The 24,020-nt window shown below is 36.3% G+C and overlaps 5 protein-coding genes across 12 annotated transcripts; all 5 read left to right on the forward strand.

The window, feature by feature from the left end:
• The first annotated feature begins 295 nt into the window (after positions 1–295).
• LOC116104869 (vacuolar cation/proton exchanger 5-like) lies at positions 296–3,818 on the forward strand. 4 transcript variants are annotated; one of them, XM_031391303.1, is made up of 13 exons: positions 296–510; positions 770–903; positions 1,022–1,285; positions 1,374–1,441; positions 1,530–1,558; positions 1,985–2,181; positions 2,265–2,477; positions 2,566–2,712; positions 2,962–3,078; positions 3,160–3,213; positions 3,328–3,444; positions 3,555–3,651; positions 3,773–3,818. In XM_031391303.1, the coding sequence occupies exons 2-13, from the start codon at positions 859–861 to the stop codon at positions 3,793–3,795; spliced, it is 1,371 nt and encodes a 456-aa protein (XP_031247163.1). In that variant the 5' UTR covers positions 296–510; positions 770–858; the 3' UTR covers positions 3,796–3,818. The 4 variants fall into 4 exon arrangements, with proteins under 4 accessions (XP_031247163.1, XP_031247171.1, XP_031247187.1 ...); XM_031391311.1 differs by having other exon boundaries at positions 1,025–1,285; XM_031391327.1 differs by lacking the exon at positions 770–903.
• A 2,181-nt stretch (positions 3,819–5,999) lies between these two features.
• Positions 6,000–7,036, forward strand: LOC116147021 (pectinesterase inhibitor-like). Its single transcript, XM_031432453.1, has 2 exons — positions 6,000–6,689; positions 6,785–7,036. Exons 1-2 carry the CDS (start codon positions 6,386–6,388, stop codon positions 6,811–6,813), a joined length of 333 nt encoding a protein of 110 aa, XP_031288313.1. The 5' UTR covers positions 6,000–6,385; the 3' UTR covers positions 6,814–7,036.
• Positions 7,037–9,838: 2,802 nt separating this feature from the next.
• LOC116104845 (probable amino acid permease 7) lies at positions 9,839–16,583 on the forward strand. 2 transcript variants are annotated; one of them, XM_031391281.1, is made up of 8 exons: positions 13,636–13,902; positions 14,256–14,373; positions 14,475–14,708; positions 14,817–14,910; positions 15,108–15,322; positions 15,444–15,577; positions 15,683–15,910; positions 16,007–16,583. In XM_031391281.1, the coding sequence occupies exons 2-8, from the start codon at positions 14,304–14,306 to the stop codon at positions 16,406–16,408; spliced, it is 1,377 nt and encodes a 458-aa protein (XP_031247141.1). In that variant the 5' UTR covers positions 13,636–13,902; positions 14,256–14,303; the 3' UTR covers positions 16,409–16,583. The 2 variants fall into 2 exon arrangements, with proteins under 2 accessions (XP_031247133.1, XP_031247141.1); XM_031391273.1 differs by lacking the exons at positions 13,636–13,902; positions 14,256–14,373; positions 14,475–14,708; positions 14,817–14,910 and adding exons at positions 9,839–9,993; positions 10,916–11,152; positions 11,472–11,565.
• Positions 16,584–17,107: 524 nt separating this feature from the next.
• On the forward strand, positions 17,108–21,780 carry LOC116147028 (probable amino acid permease 7). Of its 4 annotated transcripts, none has more exons than XM_031432459.1 (9): positions 17,108–17,349; positions 18,838–18,976; positions 19,345–19,463; positions 19,564–19,797; positions 19,906–19,999; positions 20,193–20,407; positions 20,530–20,663; positions 20,769–20,996; positions 21,097–21,780. In XM_031432459.1, the coding sequence occupies exons 3-9, from the start codon at positions 19,388–19,390 to the stop codon at positions 21,496–21,498; spliced, it is 1,383 nt and encodes a 460-aa protein (XP_031288319.1). In that variant the 5' UTR covers positions 17,108–17,349; positions 18,838–18,976; positions 19,345–19,387; the 3' UTR covers positions 21,499–21,780. The 4 variants fall into 4 exon arrangements, with proteins under 4 accessions (XP_031288319.1, XP_031247107.1, XP_031247118.1 ...); XM_031391247.1 differs by having other exon boundaries at positions 18,847–18,976; XM_031391254.1 differs by lacking the exon at positions 17,108–17,349 and adding an exon at positions 17,491–17,979 and having other exon boundaries at positions 18,847–18,976.
• Positions 21,781–22,942: 1,162 nt separating this feature from the next.
• On the forward strand, positions 22,943–24,000 carry LOC116104905 (probable amino acid permease 7). Its single transcript, XM_031391343.1, has 2 exons — positions 22,943–23,138; positions 23,233–24,000. The coding sequence occupies exons 1-2, from the start codon at positions 23,063–23,065 to the stop codon at positions 23,565–23,567; spliced, it is 411 nt and encodes a 136-aa protein (XP_031247203.1). The 5' UTR covers positions 22,943–23,062; the 3' UTR covers positions 23,568–24,000.
• Positions 24,001–24,020: the final 20 nt, after the last annotated feature.

Consider the following 24,020-nt stretch of genomic DNA (forward strand, 5'->3'; position numbering starts at 1 on the left):
AAAAAAGGACACACTAATTTTCCATTAGAGTCTAATTTTAGCAATAAAGTTTTAATATTTTGATACCAAATAAATAATGAATAATTTTAACGTGTATTCCAAAATTTATTTATTACGTCATAATATTAGTAAATGTAATAAATTATTTTCTTGTAATAAATATCTCTTTAAATACTTTTCTAAATTCTTATTCAGGAAACTGCCGCGAAGATCACTTTAAATAGACCGATAAATAAAAAAATACAAAAATAAAATCATTAAAATAGTTGAAACGAACTCACAGATCGGCTACGAATGCAAACAGCACAAACTTACATAGATTGGCTTGTCTTAGAATCGAAGTACTTTGGTTTTCTAATCATAGTAAACTTCTGTTTACACCCTTAAATCTGTCGAAGAAGAAGACGGCGAATTCTAAGTACTTTATCTTAAGATTCTTGTACGGTCATCTCACCAACTGCTTTTTTTGGTTTATTTTTTTGTAGGATACCCAGTTCTGCTTATGTTGAGGTTAGTTCTTTCGCAGATCTAATTTTGATAGTGGTTTTGATTTGAAGTTTTGGTTTTTTATGGTTGTTTTTGGTGCAAGATCTGATTTTTGGAGTTATTTAAAAATACCCAGATGGGGGATTTTAGTTGTGGGGAGTTTAGTTTGGTTTGAAGGCTAGTTTGATGCTGTTTGAGTGAGGTTTGAATGTGAAAGTTTTGATTTTGAAGTGTTTTGTGTAGGTGGCTGATGCTAGTTTTTGTTATGTTTTGAGTTTTGTAGAACCATGTTTTGTTGGTATTGAGAAAATTGCACAATGAGCACAAATTGATGGATTCGTTTAAGTTATCTTTCTGTTAATATAAGAAGAGATGGAGGTTAAGTTAAGATTGGAGGGAACGCAATCCAATCTTGAAGTAAGTTTCTTCATTGCTTGTTACTCGGTTTCTTTTAGATGATAATGTTTTATGACCATGATAGGATTGTTGAGACTGTATTTTTTATTGGTTGTAATCAATATATATTTTGTTATAGCAGATGGGTTCATTAGACGATAGATCAGTGAGTGACTTTGAGGATGAGAGTCTTTTTACTCCGGAAGCGGAATCTCAAAAGGCACAACCTGTTCTTGAATGTGAACATGAGCCTATTTCTTTGGCTTCAACATCTCGTGGAAATAAAAATTTGCGGAATGGCGTGTATAAGAGCATAAAGACTGTTGTTTTCTCGAATAAACTCAATTTGCTTATGCCTTTTGGGCCTTTGGCGATCATGGTTCATAACCTTACTGGTCATAAAGTGAGTTCAGTTGTTGATATTTGTGTATTGGATTGTTTGCTTATTGTTGCAAAAGTATGTTTTGGTTAATTTGTTGAGATGGATTCAGGGATGGGTCTTCTTTCTAAGCTTGCTGGGTATAACTCCTTTGGCAGAGCGTTTAGGTTATGCTACAGAGTAAGCTTTCATATTTCTCTATGTCAATTATTTTGTAAAGTTTTTGTTTGTTTAGTAGCTAATATGGCTTTCTCATTTTTTGATACAGGCAACTGGCCTTTTACACTGGTGCTACAGGTATAATTCTCATAGAGATTTAATGGGTAACTGATCAGTTGTAACTGTTGTTTTTGTCTTCTGAGTTAATCAGAGTATCTACTATTTTTTTATTAGTTTTCGGTCGGCAGATATGAAGTGCTTTCCTTGTGAAATAATGACAGTTTGAGCTTGAGAATACATAGTCAACTTGTGTGGATATAGGATTCATCTTTTTCAGCCATTTTTAATTAGAACTACAATAATTGGTATCTAGCTAAATTGTTGAGAAAAAAATAATCTTTCTGTCCTTTCCATTGTCTTTCTTCCTTCTTTCTGTGGCTAACTTCAATCAAAATCAAATGCGCAAAATTGAATTTAGGCATTTTTCTCATGCATTACTTGCGTTTTGCTTACCTGTGTTCCACTATCGCTCCAACTTATGAGTATATTCAATGGACTTTACAGTTGGGGGCCTTTTGAATGCTACATTTGGAAATGCAACGGAACTGATTATATCAATTTATGCTCTGAAAAGCGGTATGATACGTGTCGTTCAGCTCTCATTATTAGGCTCAATTTTGTCAAATATGTTGCTGGTGCTTGGATGTGCATTCTTTTGTGGCGGTCTTGTTATTCGGAATAAGGAACAGCGGTTTGATAAGGTAGATATGGAAGCATCTTATCCTGGTCCTTTTGGCCTATCATGTGCTTTTGAATTGCATCACTGAGCCAAGTTATCATGCAGGCATCTGCTGTTGTGAATTCGGGACTGTTATTGATGGCAGTCATGGGCCTGCTCTTTCCAGCTGTTCTTCACTACACACATACTGAGGTGCATTTTGGAAGGTCAGAGCTGGCTCTTTCAAGGTTTAGCAGTTGTGTTATGCTAGTGGCATATGTTGCCTATCTTGTTTTCCAATTAAAAGGTCAACGAGAGCCATATCTCCCTCTCACTGAGGTTGGTTACCACTTTTAATACAAACAAGTTTTACTTTTTCTTGTTTTGTCTGGAATAATTAGTGGTGTGATAATTGGTGTGAACTTAGGAAGAGAATCAGGCCACGGATGCTGCTGATCATGATGATGGCGGTGATGAAGAGCCAGAGATCTCAAAATGGGAATCAATTATTTGGCTTTTAATTATGACAGCTTGGATATCTTTCTTATCAGAGTATCTAGTCGATGCTATACAGGTGACATTTGGTTGGCTATATACTTTCCTTTGTTGATTAGAAATCTTGATTGTATCTTTCCTTACATGTAATTGAGCTGGTGCAAATAGATCTTACTGTTGATAAATTCATGTTAATTGGTGTTTCTCTGTGAAAGTTTAATAGGGGTTATACTTACAATCAAAGCTACTTTTGCAGTATGTGAAACTGCAATTGTCTGTTTCCAAGACTATCCTTGATACGCTTTCTCTGGTTATTCCTGTTTTGTAGGGAGCGTCGGTTGCATGGAGCATTCCAATTTCATTTATTAGTGTTATATTACTTCCAATTGTAGGGAATGCTGCAGAGCATGCAAGTGCTATCATGTTTGCCATGAAGGACAAACTTGTGAGCAGTTTCTCCATATCTTGCTCTAGCAATTCTTGATACTATTACAATGCCTTGTACTAATGTAAAATTTCTCTGCAGGACATATCTTTGGGAGTGGCAATAGGATCATCAACACAAATATCCATGTTTGGGGTAGGTTGCAAAGATCGGATTACCCTTTTGTTGTTTATTACTTCCATTTTGTTTTAGTTTTGCTTCATTTGGAATGGTACGTCTAAAAACTTTGGGTTATTGTCGTTGCCTCAGATTCCGTTTTGCGTGGTTATTGGATGGATAATGGGTCGCACTATGGACTTGAACTTTCAACTTTTTGAGACAGCAACTCTTTTCATAACTGTCATAGTCGTTGCCTTCTTTCTGCAGGTTAGTACCTTTTATACCAAGATCTAAATTATTAGTTTTTATACTTTTGGTAACATGTGTAGTTATATATTGAGTTTGTTTTCATCTTATGGTTGCCGTTCTGTTTGCAGGAAGGAACATCTAATTACTTTAAAGGACTTATGCTCATTCTTTGTTATCTGATAGTCGCTGCAAGTTTCTTTGTACATGAAGATTCTTCTTCCGAAGGTAAGCGTTAGATGAAATTTTACCTTTACTTGTTGGTAATCTCTTGTGCTTTTGAATCAAATTTTATCATTGTATGAACACATCCTTCATACCACTTTTGGAATGAATTTCAATGTTGCAGATGATAAGAAATTAAAAACGTAGTCAACGAAGCAATCTGTTGTAAGGCAAAAAAATTCCTGAAGCTTTGGTCATACATCACTGTGTATATAGACAGCTTTCAGCCGCACCATTTTCCAGGTGTGCCCTTGCCCCTTGTTCGGTCAATTGCGCAGGTGTCTTGATGTTTTTGTTCTTTATTGTATCAGTACCTGCTTTGATGCAACATGTATGTTTATGATGAGTAAGAAAATTGTGCATATTATAGAGAATAACAATTCATTTCTCTTCACAATGTAACTCTTCCTTTATTCTTTTGATTGGATTTCCATTCATTCCTTTCTCTGTTGTGTTCCTTAACTTCGCCATGCCGAGCTAACTCTATAAAGATCTGTTAAGATATCGCTCTAAATTCTGTTTAGATTTCCAGAGACTCCCCATCTAACTCTTAACTTTGTCGGTGATTGGGGAGGCGAATAGTGGAGGGGTGAGATGAGTTTTCGTCAGGAGGCTGAGGGGAGTGTTTTTGTGGTGATGGGGAGTGTTGTCGTTGTCGGAAACATACCCTATTTGTCGATGTCGACGAAGGTGTTTGGGGTGTTTTTGCAAGATTTCAAATCTATATGGATTTACATGTGATTTTCAGGGGTATTTTGTTAGATTTCAATTTTTTGGACAACGGTGTTTAAACCGGTCAACCTAGGACCTGGCCACTTTGCTGGGTTTCACGGGTTTTAAAACACTAGTTGAAACTCATTGATTTCCCGATCTAGGCAGGCTCTAGTCATCGAAGACAGGACGCATGACATCATGCGCGATGGTAGCCAAACATTAGCGAGGTTACTTAAATTTGTTAACAAAACTAATACAATAAAACTATGCTTATTCACAATTTTACTAACCTCTTACTATTCTATGTAAATATAACGGCATAGTACGGGTATGCATGGTACCTATACTATGCCGTTATATTTACACAAGATAGTAAGAGGTTAGTAAGATTGTGAGTACGCGTAACATTATTCAAACTAATATATATTTGCTACCAAATTCAAAAGCTATTATCCCGAATGCATATACTAATATCTCTTTAGAGATAACCAAGTCATCTAGTTTGCGAGTCTAATGTCTAAAATTAATCTGAATTTGGAACTTGGTAAAAGAATATGAGTTGCCATTCCTACTTTGGCTCTGCACAATGTGATAATATTGCGAGGATTATGCATTAAACGGCAAGATCATCTAACTTCAATGGTTTTAACTAGTGCCAGATTGCGCACACAATAACACTTTCCGAATTTGAAGCCATTAATTTTGTAACCATATATGAAATGATCACCAATCACTATTATCATATAAAATTTATTCAACTTTTCTGAATCCCTTAATCAAAATGGCCATTGAAAATCACCATTTCCTGTTTCTTGTTTCACAACTTGTTATCATTCCCCTCTTGTTTCAACACTCCTCTTTTGCTGCAACCCAACTTGTGAATCAGGTATGTCAGGACACTCAGGACTCTGATTTCTGCGTTCGAACTCTCAGTGCAGATCAACGATCAGGCAACGCCGACCTCAGGGGACTGGCTCGAATCGCATTGGAGTTAAGCTCCGCTCAGGCTAAGGGCACACAGGATCAAATTCAGACTCTACTTAGCCGGGNAGATTTCCAGAGACTCCCCATCTAACTCTTAACTTTGTCGGTGATTGGGGAGGCGAATAGTGGAGGGGTGAGATGAGTTTTCGTCAGGAGGCTGAGGGGAGTGTTTTTGTGGTGATGGGGAGTGTTGTCGTTGTCGGAAACATACCCTATTTGTCGATGTCGACGAAGGTGTTTGGGGTGTTTTTGCAAGATTTCAAATCTATATGGATTTACATGTGATTTTCAGGGGTATTTTGTTAGATTTCAATTTTTTGGACAACGGTGTTTAAACCGGTCAACCTAGGACCTGGCCACTTTGCTGGGTTTCACGGGTTTTAAAACACTAGTTGAAACTCATTGATTTCCCGATCTAGGCAGGCTCTAGTCATCGAAGACAGGACGCATGACATCATGCGCGATGGTAGCCAAACATTAGCGAGGTTACTTAAATTTGTTAACAAAACTAATACAATAAAACTATGCTTATTCACAATTTTACTAACCTCTTACTATTCTATGTAAATATAACGGCATAGTACGGGTATGCATGGTACCTATACTATGCCGTTATATTTACACAAGATAGTAAGAGGTTAGTAAGATTGTGAGTACGCGTAACATTATTCAAACTAATATATATTTGCTACCAAATTCAAAAGCTATTATCCCGAATGCATATACTAATATCTCTTTAGAGATAACCAAGTCATCTAGTTTGCGAGTCTAATGTCTAAAATTAATCTGAATTTGGAACTTGGTAAAAGAATATGAGTTGCCATTCCTACTTTGGCTCTGCACAATGTGATAATATTGCGAGGATTATGCATTAAACGGCAAGATCATCTAACTTCAATGGTTTTAACTAGTGCCAGATTGCGCACACAATAACACTTTCCGAATTTGAAGCCATTAATTTTGTAACCATATATGAAATGATCACCAATCACTATTATCATATAAAATTTATTCAACTTTTCTGAATCCCTTAATCAAAATGGCCATTGAAAATCACCATTTCCTGTTTCTTGTTTCACAACTTGTTATCATTCCCCTCTTGTTTCAACACTCCTCTTTTGCTGCAACCCAACTTGTGAATCAGGTATGTCAGGACACTCAGGACTCTGATTTCTGCGTTCGAACTCTCAGTGCAGATCAACGATCAGGCAACGCCGACCTCAGGGGACTGGCTCGAATCGCATTGGAGTTAAGCTCCGCTCAGGCTAAGGGCACACAGGATCAAATTCAGACTCTACTTAGCCGGGAACCGGGGCTGGATTTCAAGAGTGTTCTTGATCATTGTACTATAAATTATGCAGGGTCAGTTTATGCATTACAACAAGGACTTCAAAGTTTGGATGCTAATGATTATTCCAATGCAAATGAAATGGCTCAGGTTGGCTGGGAAAATGGAAACGACTGTGAGCGTGTGAATAGTGGAAGTGTCAAAGATGTATCACTTACAGGTTCCAATCAAATAATGGTGAAACTTTGTGATATCTCTAGGGTTGTCACTGCAAAACTTGAAACTGGTAAATAAGTTGTTGTTACAATAAGAGCATGTTATTGTATGAGAGAGTTCCATGAAGCTCCCTTGTGTTCTTCTCCTTGAAACACATAATCTTTTCTAGTTGTGAAACAAATATAATAAAGGAAAAAATGTTGATTATATATATATATATATGTTATTAAGAAAACCAGTATTAGACAATTAATACTACATGTACAAATCCTGATTGAAATCAATACTGTATCCAAATTGATTGGTGTTTATAAAAAAAGGTAATAGATATTCAATACATGTTAATGAATGATATGTCAATAAAAAAGTTATAAGGCTTTCTCAAAATACACTAGAACGTTTGTAGTTTTGAGTAAACGATTTTTTTCCACCTAGGGTTTGCCTTAATGAAACTTTCCCACCTTAAAAGTTTCAGAATACTAATTTTTCACCCGAAGTTAATATTCTGTTTTTACCTAAAGCCAATTTCAGCCGATTCCGATGATGAAAATTCTCTTCGTCATCACCATTTGAACATTTAGTATCCTCTCTATAAAAACCCTTTCACTTTGACACTTGATTTCTCGTCGATTGTCGACCATCGTAAAGTTAGTGTTTCCTGTTTTTATTTGATTTTCGGTTGATTTTGGCGGTAAATATTTAATCGGTCACCACCATCAAATCCACCGGCTTTCACTCTATAAAACTCATCTTATCCTGACTTTTGATAACTCATTGAATGTCAGTTGAAAAAATGAAGTGTATTTTGAGTATTTACGAGATATAAACTTTAGGTGAGCAAGTGTTGTAAAAATTATTTGGCTTGGAAAGTGTTGTTAAGGCAAACCTTGGGTGGGAAAAAAGTCATTTACTCTTGTAATGTTTATCCAAATTTTACATACTTAAAATGTGTCCTAATAGCATTTAGCAATTATTGAAAATTTGTAAAGAAGAGATTGATCCCATTTGTAAAAGCTACATGATTCATATTTCAAAATCAAATGAGTAGAGTGGGCACTAACTTTATATTAATTCCTTTTCAATGTGGGACTCATTATGTTTTTTAATTTAGCAGGCCCTTTTGGTCATAAGATATCTTGTCAACTGGGTCCTGGGGGCTTGCTATCAAGGTTTTATAAAGTCTATAGTTTCATCAGCAATAATTGTGGTTGTGGGGTAACTTTGTTTTGTTAATAAAACTAAGGGTGTATTAGTCTTAACCCTAAGGTTTGGCTCAAGTTCAGTTTAGGCCAAACAATTGGAAGTTCTGGTCAAACGGTAAACAATTTTGGCTTGGGAATTATACAATTGTTGAAAGTAAAAGTGGTCAGTCATTGACCAAAACCGCCAACAGTTTACACAAAATATCTTGGGTTGTGTTTTGCTTATTGTATTTATCCATATTTTCAATCCTATTCTTCAAATGTTGTTTGGCACGTTATTTCCAAAATATTAGTCTATTTTTTAATTACTTTTAGACCCCATAAGTTTATTAATCTCATAAATACCCCCCAGAAAAAAGTTTAAAAACTAACAGAAACACCCCCATCCACAATACTTGCCAGATTCTGGCAATCACCGCCGGTGGTAGCCGGAATCTGTCACAACAGTCACACGACCACTGAAAATGGCCGGTAATGGCCAGATCTGGCCTTTTCCTGCCAAATCTGCCATGGATCTGGCCGGAAAAGGCCAGATCTAACGGCCAAAAAAATGGTCGGCGTTGACTGTCAACGACGACCAAATCTTGGCTATCGTTGATATACAATGACGGCCATATCTTTGGCCGTCACTGACGGCCAAAGTTGGCCTTTTCCAATCGTCGAAGGCCACATCCGGCCTTAGATTTGGCCTTTTCCGGCCAGATTTGTGGTGGATATGGCTGGACAAGGCTATATCGATCGAATACCCGCCAGATTCGATCAGATTTTGTAGTTATCTAATTTTTCGGCCAGATTTCGGCGGTGGTGGCCGAAATCAAGCACTTTGAGTGTTAGTGGTGTTTTTGTCATTTTACAATATTTTAATATATTGGGGTGTTTATTAAATTAGCAAATCTTGGGGGTTTTTTCATAAATTTTTAAATTTTATCTCGTAATACTCTCATACTCAACCATCCAATACTATCTCCAAAATCATACCCAAAATAATAAACCAAATGCACCCTTATCTATCCTTTACACCGTTATATTTAACTAATATAATCTCTATTTTTAAGGGTGTCAGTGTTAGTTTCCCAAAGTTAGAGGGGAAGAACTTTTTCGTACTAAACTTCAGGGGGAAAATGTGGGGCCATAAAAAATATTAGCCACTAATAATGCTGGTAGTTCGTTAAATATTATATTAAGTGCCTGTTCTTTTATGCTTTTTTAAAAAAACTTTGAAAAGCAACTATGTAAATAGGTCCAAATTCCAGGCATTGGTTGATACAAATTCTTTGATGCTTTTTGGCTATGGGGTTTCTGTCTTTTTCTTCATGCATACATATACTCCATTGGTCATCCTTTTCCTTTTATGGGAGCTGCTTCCTAAAAAAATCAGCTAATCTGATGCAACATGACAAGAATAAAGTTAAATGTTGACAGTGACTTGGAAAGAAAATATCAATCCCTTAAAAGCTGTTAATCAACGATGCTTCATGTGATCAAAAACTTATAAATTTTTCGTTTCCTCACCTAATTGTTTAGGTATGTATATGAATGGCTAGGAAATGTAAGACTTCGAACAAAACTTCCATGGCTGGTTAACTTCAAGGAATGAGCCAATTGTGAAAGGTTACTTAATATGGGACATAAAGGAAAATGGAGTTTCAACGTATGACTTAGTTTTCAACTACCCTTCTCTGATTAGATGTGTTTGATTAAATTATACCTCGATATAACCACCTTGACTTATTTGTTTAGGTTTCGCTGTTTCTGACCATTTTATAAGAATTTGTAATGAGTTTACTTGTGATGACAGAATAGGTCACAAACTGGTGAGAATTGAGATCATCAAATCTTGAAGAAGAAACATGGGTGATTTAGCAGAAGAAGAACAACAGTTGCCATTAGTTGGAAGCTTGTCTTCACCTGATGCATCAGAAGAGTCTATTGAAAGAACTGGTAATTAATCTTTTCTTAACTCTTTCTGTTTTGGCTTCAATTTCTTAAATTAGTTAAGGCAGAACTCGGTCTTCTGCTTTCTATCAGAAACTAGCTGGCTTGTGATTAAAATTCCCAGGTTTTAACTTCTTCAGTTACCATCCCAGAACAAGGCTTTCTGATAGTTTTGTATCTTTGTTTAGATTAAGATTAGTCTTGAGCTATATGACTATGGACACTTCTGACAGAATCAAAAAGAATTTAAAGAGTTTCCACCTCATACTAGGACATTTTACATTCCTAAAACTTGCTGGAAGACTTGATTCCAGGATCCAAATTCAGGCGATTTCGCTAGCTACAGGGCTGAATTTTTCAATCGACTGCATAAACTTCATCATCATTAATCGCTAAGAAAATTATTCAGTTTTATTAATCTCATGAAATTTGTTTCCCTTGTCTCATTTCTGCCTAACTCATAATCTAAATATTGACTCTTCTGTTGGAGTTGTCGACTGCTTCATTATTAATGGGTTATATAAACGGTTTGGGTCTTTTCTATATATAACTACTATAGGATTTCTTTAAGTCATTAATTCCTTATTGGGTTTGGGCTTAGGAATAGGAATCCTTGTAAAACTAGGTTTTATCAATTTAAACTTAGTATAAACATATTTTTCTCTTGTTATGAGTGTGATAACAATTATAGGACAATTCATTTATCGTAAACGAGAGAGGTGAGGAAGTATTGCATTAATATTGACTCGGATAGACGTAACCCATATTGGGTGAACCAGGGTAAATCGGCGGTGTTATTTTCTCTTTGTTTATTGTCTGTGATTTGTTTTATTGTTATTTTGTTCTCCTTAGTATCTCTATTTAGTTCATCTTTATCATTTAATTCCAACCAAACTTTACAGTTGCATCTCATTTGTTTTTCTTGAAGGGACCATATGGACTGCCGTGGCACATATTATAACAGGAGTGATAGGAGCTGGAGTGCTATCTCTAGCATGGAGCACAGCTCAACTAGGATGGATTGCAGGTCCATTATGCATACTAGCCTTTGCTGGTGTCACTGTTGTTTCTTCTACCCTTCTTGCTGATTGCCATCGATACCCAGATTCTGAATTTGGTCACATCAGAAGCAGGTCCTACACCCAAGCTGTGAAATTTTATTTAGGTGAGAAGCTACAATCAATATTGAGCCATGACTTGACTCTATTATATATAATAACTTGCAACTTACTTGACATTTTAGAACTCTATAATATGTGTTCCCAATTAGTATAAATAAGCAACTGATTTTTGCATAAACAAAAGAAATATAAATGCCATTCTCAGCTATCCCATTCCTCTCAGAGTCACATGTGAATAGAAGAATCAATAATTTACTATTATATATGCCCATGTGCAGGATCATAATTTCTCATAACAGAGACAAAACATGTGAATCATTGGTACTTGGACAAATAATTATATAATATAATTGATATTGTCAGGGGAGAAGAGCAAAAGGATATGTGCAGTATTGGCACAAGAAAGCTTATGGGGTACTGGAATTACCTATACCATTACAACTGCTACAAGCATAAGGTATGAAACTTGATCCCTTCTGCAATTTCTAACTCTTCTTCTATGTAAATCATTAAACTCTTTAAATTGTGCTGTTATGTTCCTCTTTTTGTACATTTTGTCTAGATTTCATTGGTGTTACATGCATGAGGGGACCTCAGCTTTAGGCCTTCTGAAATTTTCATTAATCTTAGATTCTTAGCTTACATTGCTGCAGAGAAGTGTGTATGCCATTGTTTGCTTGACATGATTTTGTTGTTCTGGCCCTGGAATTGTGCTATTTTAGCTACTTTATTTTAGGTGATTTGGCAAGAAAGAAACAAAAACGATATATTTGAAGATAAAGGTGATATCGATATATTTGTCTTAAAAAATGGTATGATATGATATATGTGGTAGAGTTTGTACCTAAAAACCCACTTGGTGTTAGGCCCTTTCTAGATAAGATCATCATGGACTTGATATGCCAAATTTCTGGTTTCTTATAGTCAAATGCCAAGCCATCTGGATGCATGCATTGGCATTATAAGGAGGGAAAAAAGTCAAGAGTGACACTCGCTGTCACCGGTTGAGAGATACGTGGGCTAAAGAGACAGAGAGAGATGTGATGCTAATGGTTAAGAATACAACCAATTGCTTGATACCATGTTAAAGAATCATTATCTGCTTTGATATCATATTGAAAATCGAAGGAGTAAAAAATAAAGAACAACACGTAATAACATAAAGGCACACAATATTTTATGTGGTTTGACAGAATTTGCCTACATCCACAGATGAGAGGGTTTTCACTATAATATTATGAATACAATTCAAGTGTTTTCTTACACCATCAACCTAATACCTTTACTTAGATAGACGTCCCGTTTCTATGGTTTTTAATATCCTATGGTATTTACTCGATACACATAATAACCTTACATCAAAGCCCCTTGTATCCTCACATTCTCTATTTTTCTTATTCCCTCTCTCATAATCTTAAATTGGTTTTAAACTATTTATTTACTGGTAAAATAGGACATTCTTTTTCTAATAGGATTCATATTTCTAATCCTAATAGGACTCCTCTAGTTTAATTTATTATCCTATTTTAACTCTAAATAAAATCCTAAACCAATTCTTCTTTTCTAATAAAACTCAAAGTAAAAGAAAAAGAAATATTCTCAATTACAAATTTTTAAACTAGAAATTTGCCTAAAATTAAAATTTTTTTTTTCTTCTTGATTGTCTTTTCTTCGTTAATTACCAAATGCTAGCAAATCGGGAATTTGAAACAAAGGCTGGCTGGTGTGACATGACAGAGATCACTATGCTTCTGGTAGGTTTACTTTACACTAGAAACATTTTACTGAGTCAACTTACAAACACAAAATTCTAAATTAAAATCAATTAGTGGGTCCATTTCCCTATGCTAGTTGTTCAAAAGTGGAGAAATTTGCCTTTTTGCCTAGAACCAAAAGCAAAATGCCAACGTGAATTGTGACACATGCTCATAGAAAAGACACTCTTAAAGATTACATCTAAAGATATACGAATTTTCTTTGGTACATACATCCGCATTTTTTTTTAAATCCGAACTGAAACTACTTTCATCAGCTATTAAGCTAGGATTTTGAAAATTCAAGAGGTCCATAAGAGAGAAGAACTCTTAATAAAGTAACAAGTGGCTGTTGTACTTTGAAATTTTGATATTTCTTTCAAAGTTCCGTTAGACCTCAAGATCACTCCTATTCTACCTAGAAGAGAAAACATTACCAATGAGTTGATTATTTAGAATATAACTACAACAAAATTCCAAAGTTTCCTTTATTTTTCTGTGGATAACTATTCTACCTAGAAGAGAAAACATTACCGATGAGTTGATTATTTAGAATATAACTACAACAAAATTCAAAGTTTCCTTTATTTTTCTGTGGATAAGAAACGTGCTAAAGATTAGAACTAATGTAGATTGAAAATAACTACAGAAGAAAGAAAAAAATAAAGCTAAGCAAAGTTAGTGTGGTGGAACCTGCACTGACAGAAAGGTTTATATCTTTTTTTTTTTGGCAGAAAGGAAATGGTCCTATCTTTCTTGGCCATTTATGTTGATTTCACTAAAAGTGAAAGTCAAAAAGAAAAAAGGAGAACATTTGTGGCTAACGTGAACATGATTGTCATGGCTCTATTATTGAAGGTTCAAGTGTCGTCTTCTTGCCAATGGAAGATTCCTTATGTTAGCATAAAAGGTTGTCATGGCTCCATGAAGGTCGCCAGACTGGTTTAAAGTTCTTGAAAATCTTTCAAGTTGTGGAGCAGCTAGTTTTGTTCAAGTAAATGATAGAGTTCTTCCTTTACAACTCCTCTGTCTTCTAGTTGGTAAGCATATGCCAATTCAATTGACTTAGCTAGTATAAAAGTTTTACAAGGAAAAAGCTCATAGTATAATATAGTTATGGTTTTTGAGTCATGTGAGAGTAATTTAGATTTTTCTAGTGTCATAAAAACAGAAAGTCTAAGTTTTTTCTAAGCCTTTTTGTGTGCCTTATGATAAAAACAAATTAAGCGGCGACAAATACTTCCAAGGATGGTGTAAATTAGGCAATAATAGGGAAATTAATGTTGTATCTAAGCTTCTGATGTAATAAGTTTTGTTTCATTGCATCAATGCATATATAGTACAATGCTTATAGCTGGCTACTAGCCTTAGGCCCTTTGAATTGGGTATACAGGTTGTAAAATCTCGCCAAAATTTCATTGCCTAGCGCGATTGGACGAACATGGCAGTTGATCATTCTCTGGAACTAGCTAAGGTTTCCTGTGATGATGACGATGGGCAGATAAGAACTGGTAACACATTTCCAGGACTCAAATATAGACTAAAATTTATTATCTTTTCTTGCAAATTTCAATCCAATCTTGAATTTGCTGCCTGTGGGAAACTCGATCAGGAACCTTATGGAGTTGCGTTGCGCATATAATTACTGCTGTTATTGGCTCTGGGGTTCTGTCTTTGGCATGGAGTACTTCACAGCTGGGATGGATAGGAGGGCCAGTTGCCTTGCTTTGTTTTGCAATCATCACCTATGTTTCTGCTTTCCTTCTTGCTGATTGTTATAGGTCCCCCGACCCCATAAAAGGAACCCGAAACCGTACTTACACTGATGCTGTTAGATTGAATCTTGGTTAAGTAGAAACACTAGCCCTCTCATTTTGTTCTTTTGGGTCAGAAATTTTCTTCTTGTGGATAGGTCTCTTTACATGTCTCCTAATTTCATTTAGTGATAGTTCAGGTAAAATTCATACATGGTTTTGTGGTTTGCTTCAATATCTGAGTTTTTATGGGACATCTGTTGCTTATGTTATTACTACTGCTGCCAGTATAAGGTACTCTCTTTGCAAACGCATTGATTTGTGTCTTTCATTTAGCTCATGACTCCTGACAGCCCTGAAAATTTTTATATTTAGTTGTTGTTTTTTGTGTATCTTCCTTGTTCTTTTCTGGTTCATTTAAATCAATAGAGCTCCTATATTGATCCCTTTTTATTTTTTATTTTTTTTTATTTTAATGCTGATTAACCCAGAGCAATTCAGAAATCAAACTGTTACCACAGAAAAGGGCATGATGCTCCATGTGCATACGGAATCACCAAATATATGCTGCTCTATGGAGCTGTTGAGATTGTTGTTTCTCAGATACCGGATCTTCATAACATGGAATGGCTCTCAGTTATTGCAGCGATCATGTCCTTTACCTATTCTTTCATAGGATTTGGACTTGGTCTTGCAACAGTGATAGGTATGGCTGGGACTTGAGCTTTGTGAATTGTTTGGTTGCTGAGTACCATATGGAAATAATAACAATCAAAATTCCTTATTTGGTATGGCAAACTTTGTTTTAAAGTTGTCTGTTTGCGCAGAAAATGGGATGATTAAGGGGAGCTTAACTGGAGTACCAGCTGCTAATACTGCTGACAAATTATGGTTAGCATTCCAAGCACTTGGGGACATTGCTTTTGCCTATCCATATGCCATAATTCTCCTGGAGATACAGGTTTGGTACCTAGTCTTTAGTAAATGAAACAGAATTATGATTCAGTCAACACAAATTCTTTCGACAAAAGAAGCTGAAGTGAATCAAAATATTTGTTTAATGAAGGATACTTTGAAGTCGCCTCCACCAGAAAACAAGACCATGAAGAAGGCTTCAATGCTTGCAATCTTTATCACAACTTTCTTCTACCTTTGCTGTGGATGTTTTGGGTATGCAGCCTTTGGCAATGATACACCCGGAAATCTCTTGACAGGATTCGGGTTTTATGAGCCTTACTGGCTAGTTGACCTTGCCAATGCTTGCATTGTTCTTCATTTGGTTGGTGGATATCAGGTATATTTTTTACGACCCCACATCAAACTACTCAAATTTTTCCTCCCAAGGAGCTCTTAACTCACAGCATAATTTCTTCCCGTGTTTAATCATCAGATTTATTGCCAGCCGGTATACGCCTTTTTTGAAAGATGGTTTACTCAGACATATCCAAACAGTCTATTTGTGACCAGGTTTTTCACCTTCAAGCTCCCATCATTACCACCCTTGAAAGTAAATCTTTTCAGGATATGCTTCAGAACAGCCTATGTGGTGTCCACAACTGCAGTTGCAATAGTTTTCCCTTACTTCAACCAAGTCTTGGGAGTATTAGGGGCCTTAAACTTTTGGCCTTTGGCCATATATTTTCCTGTGGAAATGTACTTTGTGCAGAGGAAAGTTAGTCCTTGGACAAGAAAATGGATTGTCCTTAGGACATTCAGCATCATTTGCTTGTTTGTTACCATAATCGGCTTAATTGGATCCATTGAAGGATTATTAAGTGCCAAATTTGGTTGAAGAAAACTGCATATTATGTTCTTCCTGAACTTGAAATAGTTTCATAATCATTGTAAGTAGATGAAATATATCTATATATATGTATGTATCAAGTCAGGAGAAAAATTCTGTAAAAGTATTGTTCTGGAATGCTAATGAATTTGCATCAGTGGCACATTTCCCCATTTCAGGTTAAGATTTTCGTCATTAATTTACGCTTGCAGCTTTGGCCATATATATGTCTGGAATTACAAAATTCAACAATAACAACTTCTGCAAGGTTAAAAACAGAAAACAAAAGAATTAATCCTTCTCTAACACCATTCAAACATTAGCTCGCAGCATTTTCTTTACCCTTCTTACCTCGAAAGGGCAGGGGTACTGTCACATCCTAACATAAGATTCAATTCGTAAGGTTTGAGTTCTTGAATCCATATTTATCTTTGGGCCAATTTAGCCTCCTACGTCCTTCGGCATCAACAAAGGGAAGTAAGAAAGATCAGAAACAGAACTTTGATTGCTTTTCAAGTATAAAAAGTTGACCAAAAGATGAAAATCGTGGCCCCCTCCACCACCAAACACTGAGTAAAAAAGTCCCATTTGTACAAAAACTAAGATGAATCTTCTTGATTAGACACACACAACTTTCTCATGAACTCAAAGCGCGCGCGCACACACACACACGCAACTTTCTCATGAACTCAAAGCACTTTTATCAGAAGCCAGACACCTCAAACTCCAACTCAACACGACACAAAAACGGGAACGGCGTCTGAAAATCATGACATTCCATTGTTACAAGCACAAACAGCAGACTCATCATTCAAGAGAACTGGTTTAATTTTTTTTTATTTCCTTCTTTTAGTTTCACCTCTCAGCAAAAATATATGTGCAGTATTGGCTCAAGAAAGCTTATGGGGTACTGGAATTACCTATACCATTACAACTGCTAAAAGCATAAGGTATGAAACTTGATCCCATCTGCAATTTCTAACTCTTCTGCTATGTGAATCATTAAACTCTTTAAATTCTGCTGTTATGTTCCTATTTTTGCACATTTTGTCTATATCTCATTGGTGTTACATACATGAGGGGACCTCAGCTTAAGGCCCCCAGAAACTTTCATTAATCTTAGATTCTTACCTTACATTGCCGCAGAGAAATGTATATGCTATTGTTTACTTGACATGATTTTGTTCTCGCCCTGGAATTGCGCTATTTGGCAAGAAAGAAACAAAAATGATCTTTTAAGATAAATGGGATTTCGATATATTTCTCTTAAAAAAATGGTATGATATGATATATGTAGTAGAGTTTGGACCCCAAAAAACCCACTTGGTGTTGGGCCTTTTCTGGATAAGATCATCATGGGCTTGATATGCCAAATTTCTGGGTTGAGTCAAATGTCAGGCCACCATAGATGCATGCATTGGCATTGTAAGGAGGGAAAAATACAAAGAGGCACTCACTGTCACCGGTTGAGTAATTTGTAGGCTAAAGAGACAGAGAGAGATGTCATGCTAATGCCAGCAAATTGAGAATTTGAACCAAAATCTGGCTGGTGTGACATAGCAGAGGTCACGATTCTTCTGGTTGGTTTACTTTACACTTGAAACATTTTAGTGAGTCAACTTACAAACACAAAAATTCTAAACTAAAAATCAATTAGTAGGTTCATTTCACTATTTGCAGCAGCCAGACTGCTACTTCAAAGTTCAACAGTGAAGAAATATATGCCTTTTTAGCCTAGAACCGAAAGCAAAATGCCAAATTGAATTGTGGCACATGCTCTAGAAGAGACACTCTTAAAGACTACATCTAAATATGAACTTTCATTGGTACACACAGCCGCCTTTTTTTTTTTTTTTTAAATCCGAAACTTTTACTACTTTTGTCAGTTGTTCAGTCAGGATTCTCAAAATTAAATACATCCGTAAGAGAGAAGAACTTCTAATAAAAGCGACAAGTGGCTGTTGTAGTTTGAAATTTTGATATTTCTTTCATTTTCAAAGTTCTGTTAGACATCAAGCTCACTCCTATTCTACCTACAAAAGAAAATATTAGTCATATGAGTTGATTACTTTTAGAGTATAACTACAACAAAATTCCAAAATTTCCTTGATTTTTCTGTGGATAAGAAGAATCTCAAACATTAGAATTGCAGTAGATTGAAAAATCACTACAGAAGAAAGAAAAAATAAAGCTAAGCAAAGTTAGAGTGATGGAACCGGCATTGACTTAAGGTTTATATCATGAAATGTTTTTTTTGTGACAGAAAGGAAACGATCCTTTATGTTCATTGGGCATTGACGTTAATTCTACTAAAAGTGAAAGAATAAAATACAAAAAGGACAAAAAAAATGTTTTAAGTTAACATGATTGTCTTGGCTCTATTATAGAAGGCTCCAAGTTGCTGTCTTCTTGCTAATGGAAATATACTTTTATGTTAGCATAAACAGGTGTCATGGCTCCATGAAGGTAGCCAGATTAGTTTAAAGTTCCTGCAAATCTTTTCAAGTTGTGGAGCAGCTAGTTTAGTTCAAGTACATGATAGAGTTCTTCCTTTACAACTCCTCCGTCTTCTAGTTGGTAAGCATATGCCAACTCAATTGACATAGCTAGTATAAAAAGTTTTATAAGAAAAAAGCTCATAGTATAATATAATTATGGTTTTTTTTGAGTTAAGAGTAATGTATATCTGAGCATAATTTAGATTTTCCCAGTGTCATAAAAACAGAAAGTCTTAAGTTTCTCTAAGCCTTTTTTTGTGCCTTATGATAAAAATAATTAAGCGGCAACAAATACTTCCAAGGATGGTGTAAATTGGGCAATAATAGGGAATGCATGTTGTTTCTAAGCTTCTGATCTAGTAAGTTTTGTTTCATTGCATCAATGCATGTATAGTACAATGTTTATAATTGGCTGCTAGCCTTAGGCCCTTTGAATTGGGTATACAGGTTGTAAACTCTCGCCAAAACTTCATTGCCTAGCGCGAATTTGATGAACATGGAAGTTGATCACTCCCTGGAACAAGCTAATGGTTCCTGTGATGATGATGATGGGCAGATAAGAACTGGTACACATTTCCAGGACTCAAAGATAGACTGAACTTTATTATCTTTTCATGCAAATTTCAATCCAATCTTGAATTTTCTGCCTGTGGGAAACTCAATCAGGAACCTTATGGACTTGCGTCGCGCATATAATTACTGCTGTTATTGGTGCTGGGGTTCTGTCTTTGGCATGGAGTACTTCACAGCTGGGATGGATAGCAGGGCCAGTTGCCTTGCTTTGTTTTGCAATCATCACCTATGTTTCTGCTTTCCTCCTTGCTGATTGTTATAGGTCCCCTGACCCCATAAAAGGAACCCGAAACCGTACTTACATCGATGCTGTTAGATTGAATCTTGGTTAAGTAGAATCACTAGCCCTCTCATTCTGTTCTTTCAAGTCAGAAATTTTCTTCTTGTGGATAGGTCTCTTTACATGTCTCCTAATTTCATTTAGTGATAGTTCAGGTAAAATTCATGCCTGGTTTTGTGGTTTGCTTCAAAATCTGAGTTTTTATGGAACTGCTATTGCTTATGTTATTACTACGTCAACCTGTATGAGGTACTGCCTTTGCAAACACATTGATTTATGTCTTTCATTTAGCTCATCACTCCTGACTGCCCTGAAAATTTTTATATTTAGTAATTCTTTTTTTGTGTTTCTTGCTTGTTCTTATCTGGTTCATTTAAATCAATAGAGCTCCTATATTGATTCCCTTTTTTATTTTTATTTTTTTTAATGCTGATTATCCCAGAGCAATCCAGAAATCAAACTGTTACCACAGAGAAGGGCATGATGCTCCATGTGCATATGGAAACACCATATATATGCTACTCTTTGGAGCTGTTCAGATTGTTGTTTCGCAGATACCAGATTTTCATAACATGGAATGGCTCTCAGTTATTGCAGCAATCATGTCCTTTACCTATTCTTTCATAGGATTTGGACTTGGCTTTGCAAAAGTGATAGGTATGGCTGGGACTTGAGCTTTGTGAATTGTTTAGTTGCTGAAATACCATATGGAAATAATAACAATCAAAATTCCTTATTTGGTATGGCAAACTTTGTTTTAAAGACGTCTGTTTGCGCAGAAAATGGGACGATTAAGGGGAGCTTAACTGGAGTACCAGCTGCTAATACTGCTGACAAATTATGGCTAGCATTCCAAGCACTTGGGGACATTGCTTTTGCCTATCCATATTCCATGATTCTCCTGGAGATACAGGTTTGGTACCTAGTCTTTAGTAAATGAAACAGAAACACTATTAAATCAACACAAATTCTATCGACAAAAGAAGCTGAAGTGAATCAAAATGTTTGTTTAATGAAGGATACTTTGAAGTCGCCTCCACCAGAAAACAAGACCATGAAGAAGGCTTCAATGCTTGCAATCTTTATGATAACTTTCTTCTACCTTTGCTGTGGATGTTTTGGATATGCAGCCTTTGGCAATGATACTCCTGGAAATATCTTGACAGGATTCGGATTCTATGAGCCTTACTGGCTAGTTGACTTTGCCAATGCTTGCATTGTTCTTCATTTGGTTGGTGGATATCAGGTATATTTTTTACCACCCCACATCAAGCTACTCAAATTTTTTTTCTCCCAAGGAGCTCTTAACTCAGTGCATAATTTCTTCTCATCTGTTTGATCATCAGATGTACAGCCAGCCGGTATTCGCCGTTTCTGAAAGATGGTTTACTCAGAAATATCCAAACAGTGTATTTGTGAACAAGTTTTTCACCTTCAAGCTCCCCTCATTACCACCCTTGAAAGTAAATCTTTTCAGGATATGCTTCAGAACAGCCTATGTGGTGTCCACAACTGCAATTGCAATGGTTTTCCCTTACTTCAACCAAGTCTTGGGAGTGTTGGGTGCCTTGAACTTTTGGCCTTTGGCCATATATTTTCCTGTGGAAATGTACTTTGTGCAGAAGAAAATTAGTCGTTGGACAAGAAAATGGATTGTTCTTAGGACATTCAGCATCTTTTGCTTGTTTATTACCATAATCTGCTTAATTGGATCGATTGAAGGGCTTATAAGTGCCAAACTTGGTTGAAGAAAACTGCTTATTATGTTCTTCCTGAACTTGAAGTAGTATCATAATATATAGGAAAATAATACAGTCACCGACGGTAGTGCACCGAATGACATGGCAAAATCTTGACCGTTGATTAATTTTAACTTAATATTAATCAACGATCAGGACTTTGCCACGTCATTCGATGCACAAATTCGGTGCACTACCGTCAGTAACTGTAGCATTACTCTAATATATATATCGAGTTAGGGGAAAAATTCTGTAAAAATACTGTTCTGGAATGCTAATGAATTTGCATCAGTGGCACATATCCCTATTTCAAGTTAAGAATTTCTTCATTAATCTACGCTTTCAGCTCTGGCCATATATATGTCTCTGTAAGGTTAAAAACAGAAAACCAATGTTCTAAAAACCAGACCGGGCCTTGACCCGTTCAAGGGTCCGGTTCTCGGTTTGACCAGTTGAACCAGTCGGTTGGACCGTATCCTATAAAATCTTATGGTGGTGTTAAGGAGTTATACCGACACCGAAATTTTCTGGAATCAATAAGGAAGGTCAACGGTTGCATGAATAGGTGGACGGCGATCGACGGTCACTCGAAGTTGGATTATGGGGCTTTTGATGTAGAGGTGCCGATGAATTTTATGGTGATGTCAAGGAGTTCTAACGACGTCATAATTTGTCGGAATCAAGAAAGAAGGCCAACGGTTGCATGAACGATAGGTGGACGACGAGCAACGAAAGGCTAGATGGTGGCCACTAAAAATGGATGGGTTTTGTCGTGGAGATGTTGTCAACTTTTATGGTGGTGTTATCTTCCTCGAACAATTCCAAAATCCAGCGGGATTGACTCGCTATTGGATCACGATTCGACACTGTTCCATCGGTCCAACTACAGCTCAATCCAGTTTGATTGATAATACCGATTTTCAAGAAAAACAAGACGAGAGATGACGCCGATTCCTAGTTGAACTGGTTCGGTTTTGAGAACACTGTAGAAAACAAAAGAATTAACCCTTCTATAACCATTTAAACATCAGCTCATGGCATTTTCTTTACCCTTCTTCTCCTTAAAGGACCGGGGTACTGTCACATCCTAGCTTTTAGGATTCAATGTATCAGGTTTGGGTTCTTGAATCCATAACTATTTTGGGGCCAGTTTAACCTCCTACGTCCTTCGGGATCAAAATAGGGGGGAGTACAAGAATATGCACATGTTTTACAGCAAATACTACCAATAATTGAGGAGCTTCATACTAAATATTAAAAAAATTGACCTTTCAACCTCAAAATACACATGTCATATTAATGACCAGTTAACTACCCCAATAATGGTCAGAAACGCAACCGTGATGGCTTTTCAATTATCAAATAGTGACCAGACAATGCAAACTGTGGCCCCCTCCACTACCGACCAATGACTAGAAAAGTTCCATTTGTGCAAAAACCAAGATGAATCTTCCCGATTAGACACAAAACTTATAGGGTCACGGCTCTTTTATGCGCACAGCTTTCAACTGAATTTAAAGCACTTTTTATCAGAATCCAGAAATTTCAAACTCTTACCCACCACAACAGAGAAATGGGAAAGACGTCTGAAACTCATGACCTTCCATTGTTACAAGCACAAACTGCAGACTCATCGTTCAAGAGAACTGGTTTAGTTTTTTTCTTCTTCTTGTACTTTCACCCCTCAGCGAGATTTTGGCCGGGTGGTTGTGTACTAACTTTTCAAGTGATTAAATTGTGAAGGAAATTTATGGACTGCTGTGGCACATATCATAACTGCGGTGATAGGTTCTGGAGCGCTGTCTCTAGCATGGAGCACAGCTCAGCTTGGTTGGATCGCTGGCCCTTTAGCTGTGCTATCCTTTGCCGCCATCACTTTAGTCTCCTCATTTCTTCTCAGCAACTGCTATAGAACTCCTGATCCTGAACACGGCCCCGGCCGCAACCGATCCTACATTGAAGCTGTTGATCTCAGTTTAGGTATGCAATCTTCAATCTCATTTTTCTCCTACAAATATGTTTCCGATTTCATGAAACTCCTATCATTTTCTCGTATTAGTACCAATTACCAGTATTAGGGTTGATTAAGAGAGATTAGTAATTTATTCGCCAAAATTTAAGGAAGGTCAACAAGATGGAAGTGTCCAATTTTGTCAGAAAGATGATCTCTGATGTGGCGTTAAGATTTAAAGAACGTGAAGGTAGTTGAAAAAGAATGGTAGATGAGATGTTAGGTTTAAAGAATCCAACAAAAGAAGTTAGATAATTTGATGTTGGGACGTGTATAAATACCAGTGTACTTTTTTGGGTACTATAGGATTTGGCATCCTTGAAGATAAGGAAGAATTTGATTGTGTCACAGTATCCTTGCTCTCTGCTCTGATTATACCTTTTTCTAGCTAATATTCAACTTTGGACTTATAAGCTCTGTCTGTTCATGTCATGTCACCCCAAAAAAATCATAAACTTTAATTATGCACTAAAACTAGGGATTTGAGCAATTCTCAGTAAGAAGTCGTTAGGTCAAAATT

Source organism: Pistacia vera, unplaced genomic scaffold (genome assembly GCF_008641045.1).
Source record: "Pistacia vera cultivar Batoury unplaced genomic scaffold, PisVer_v2 Contig1156, whole genome shotgun sequence".
Classification (NCBI taxonomy): Eukaryota; Viridiplantae; Streptophyta; class Magnoliopsida; order Sapindales; family Anacardiaceae; genus Pistacia; species Pistacia vera.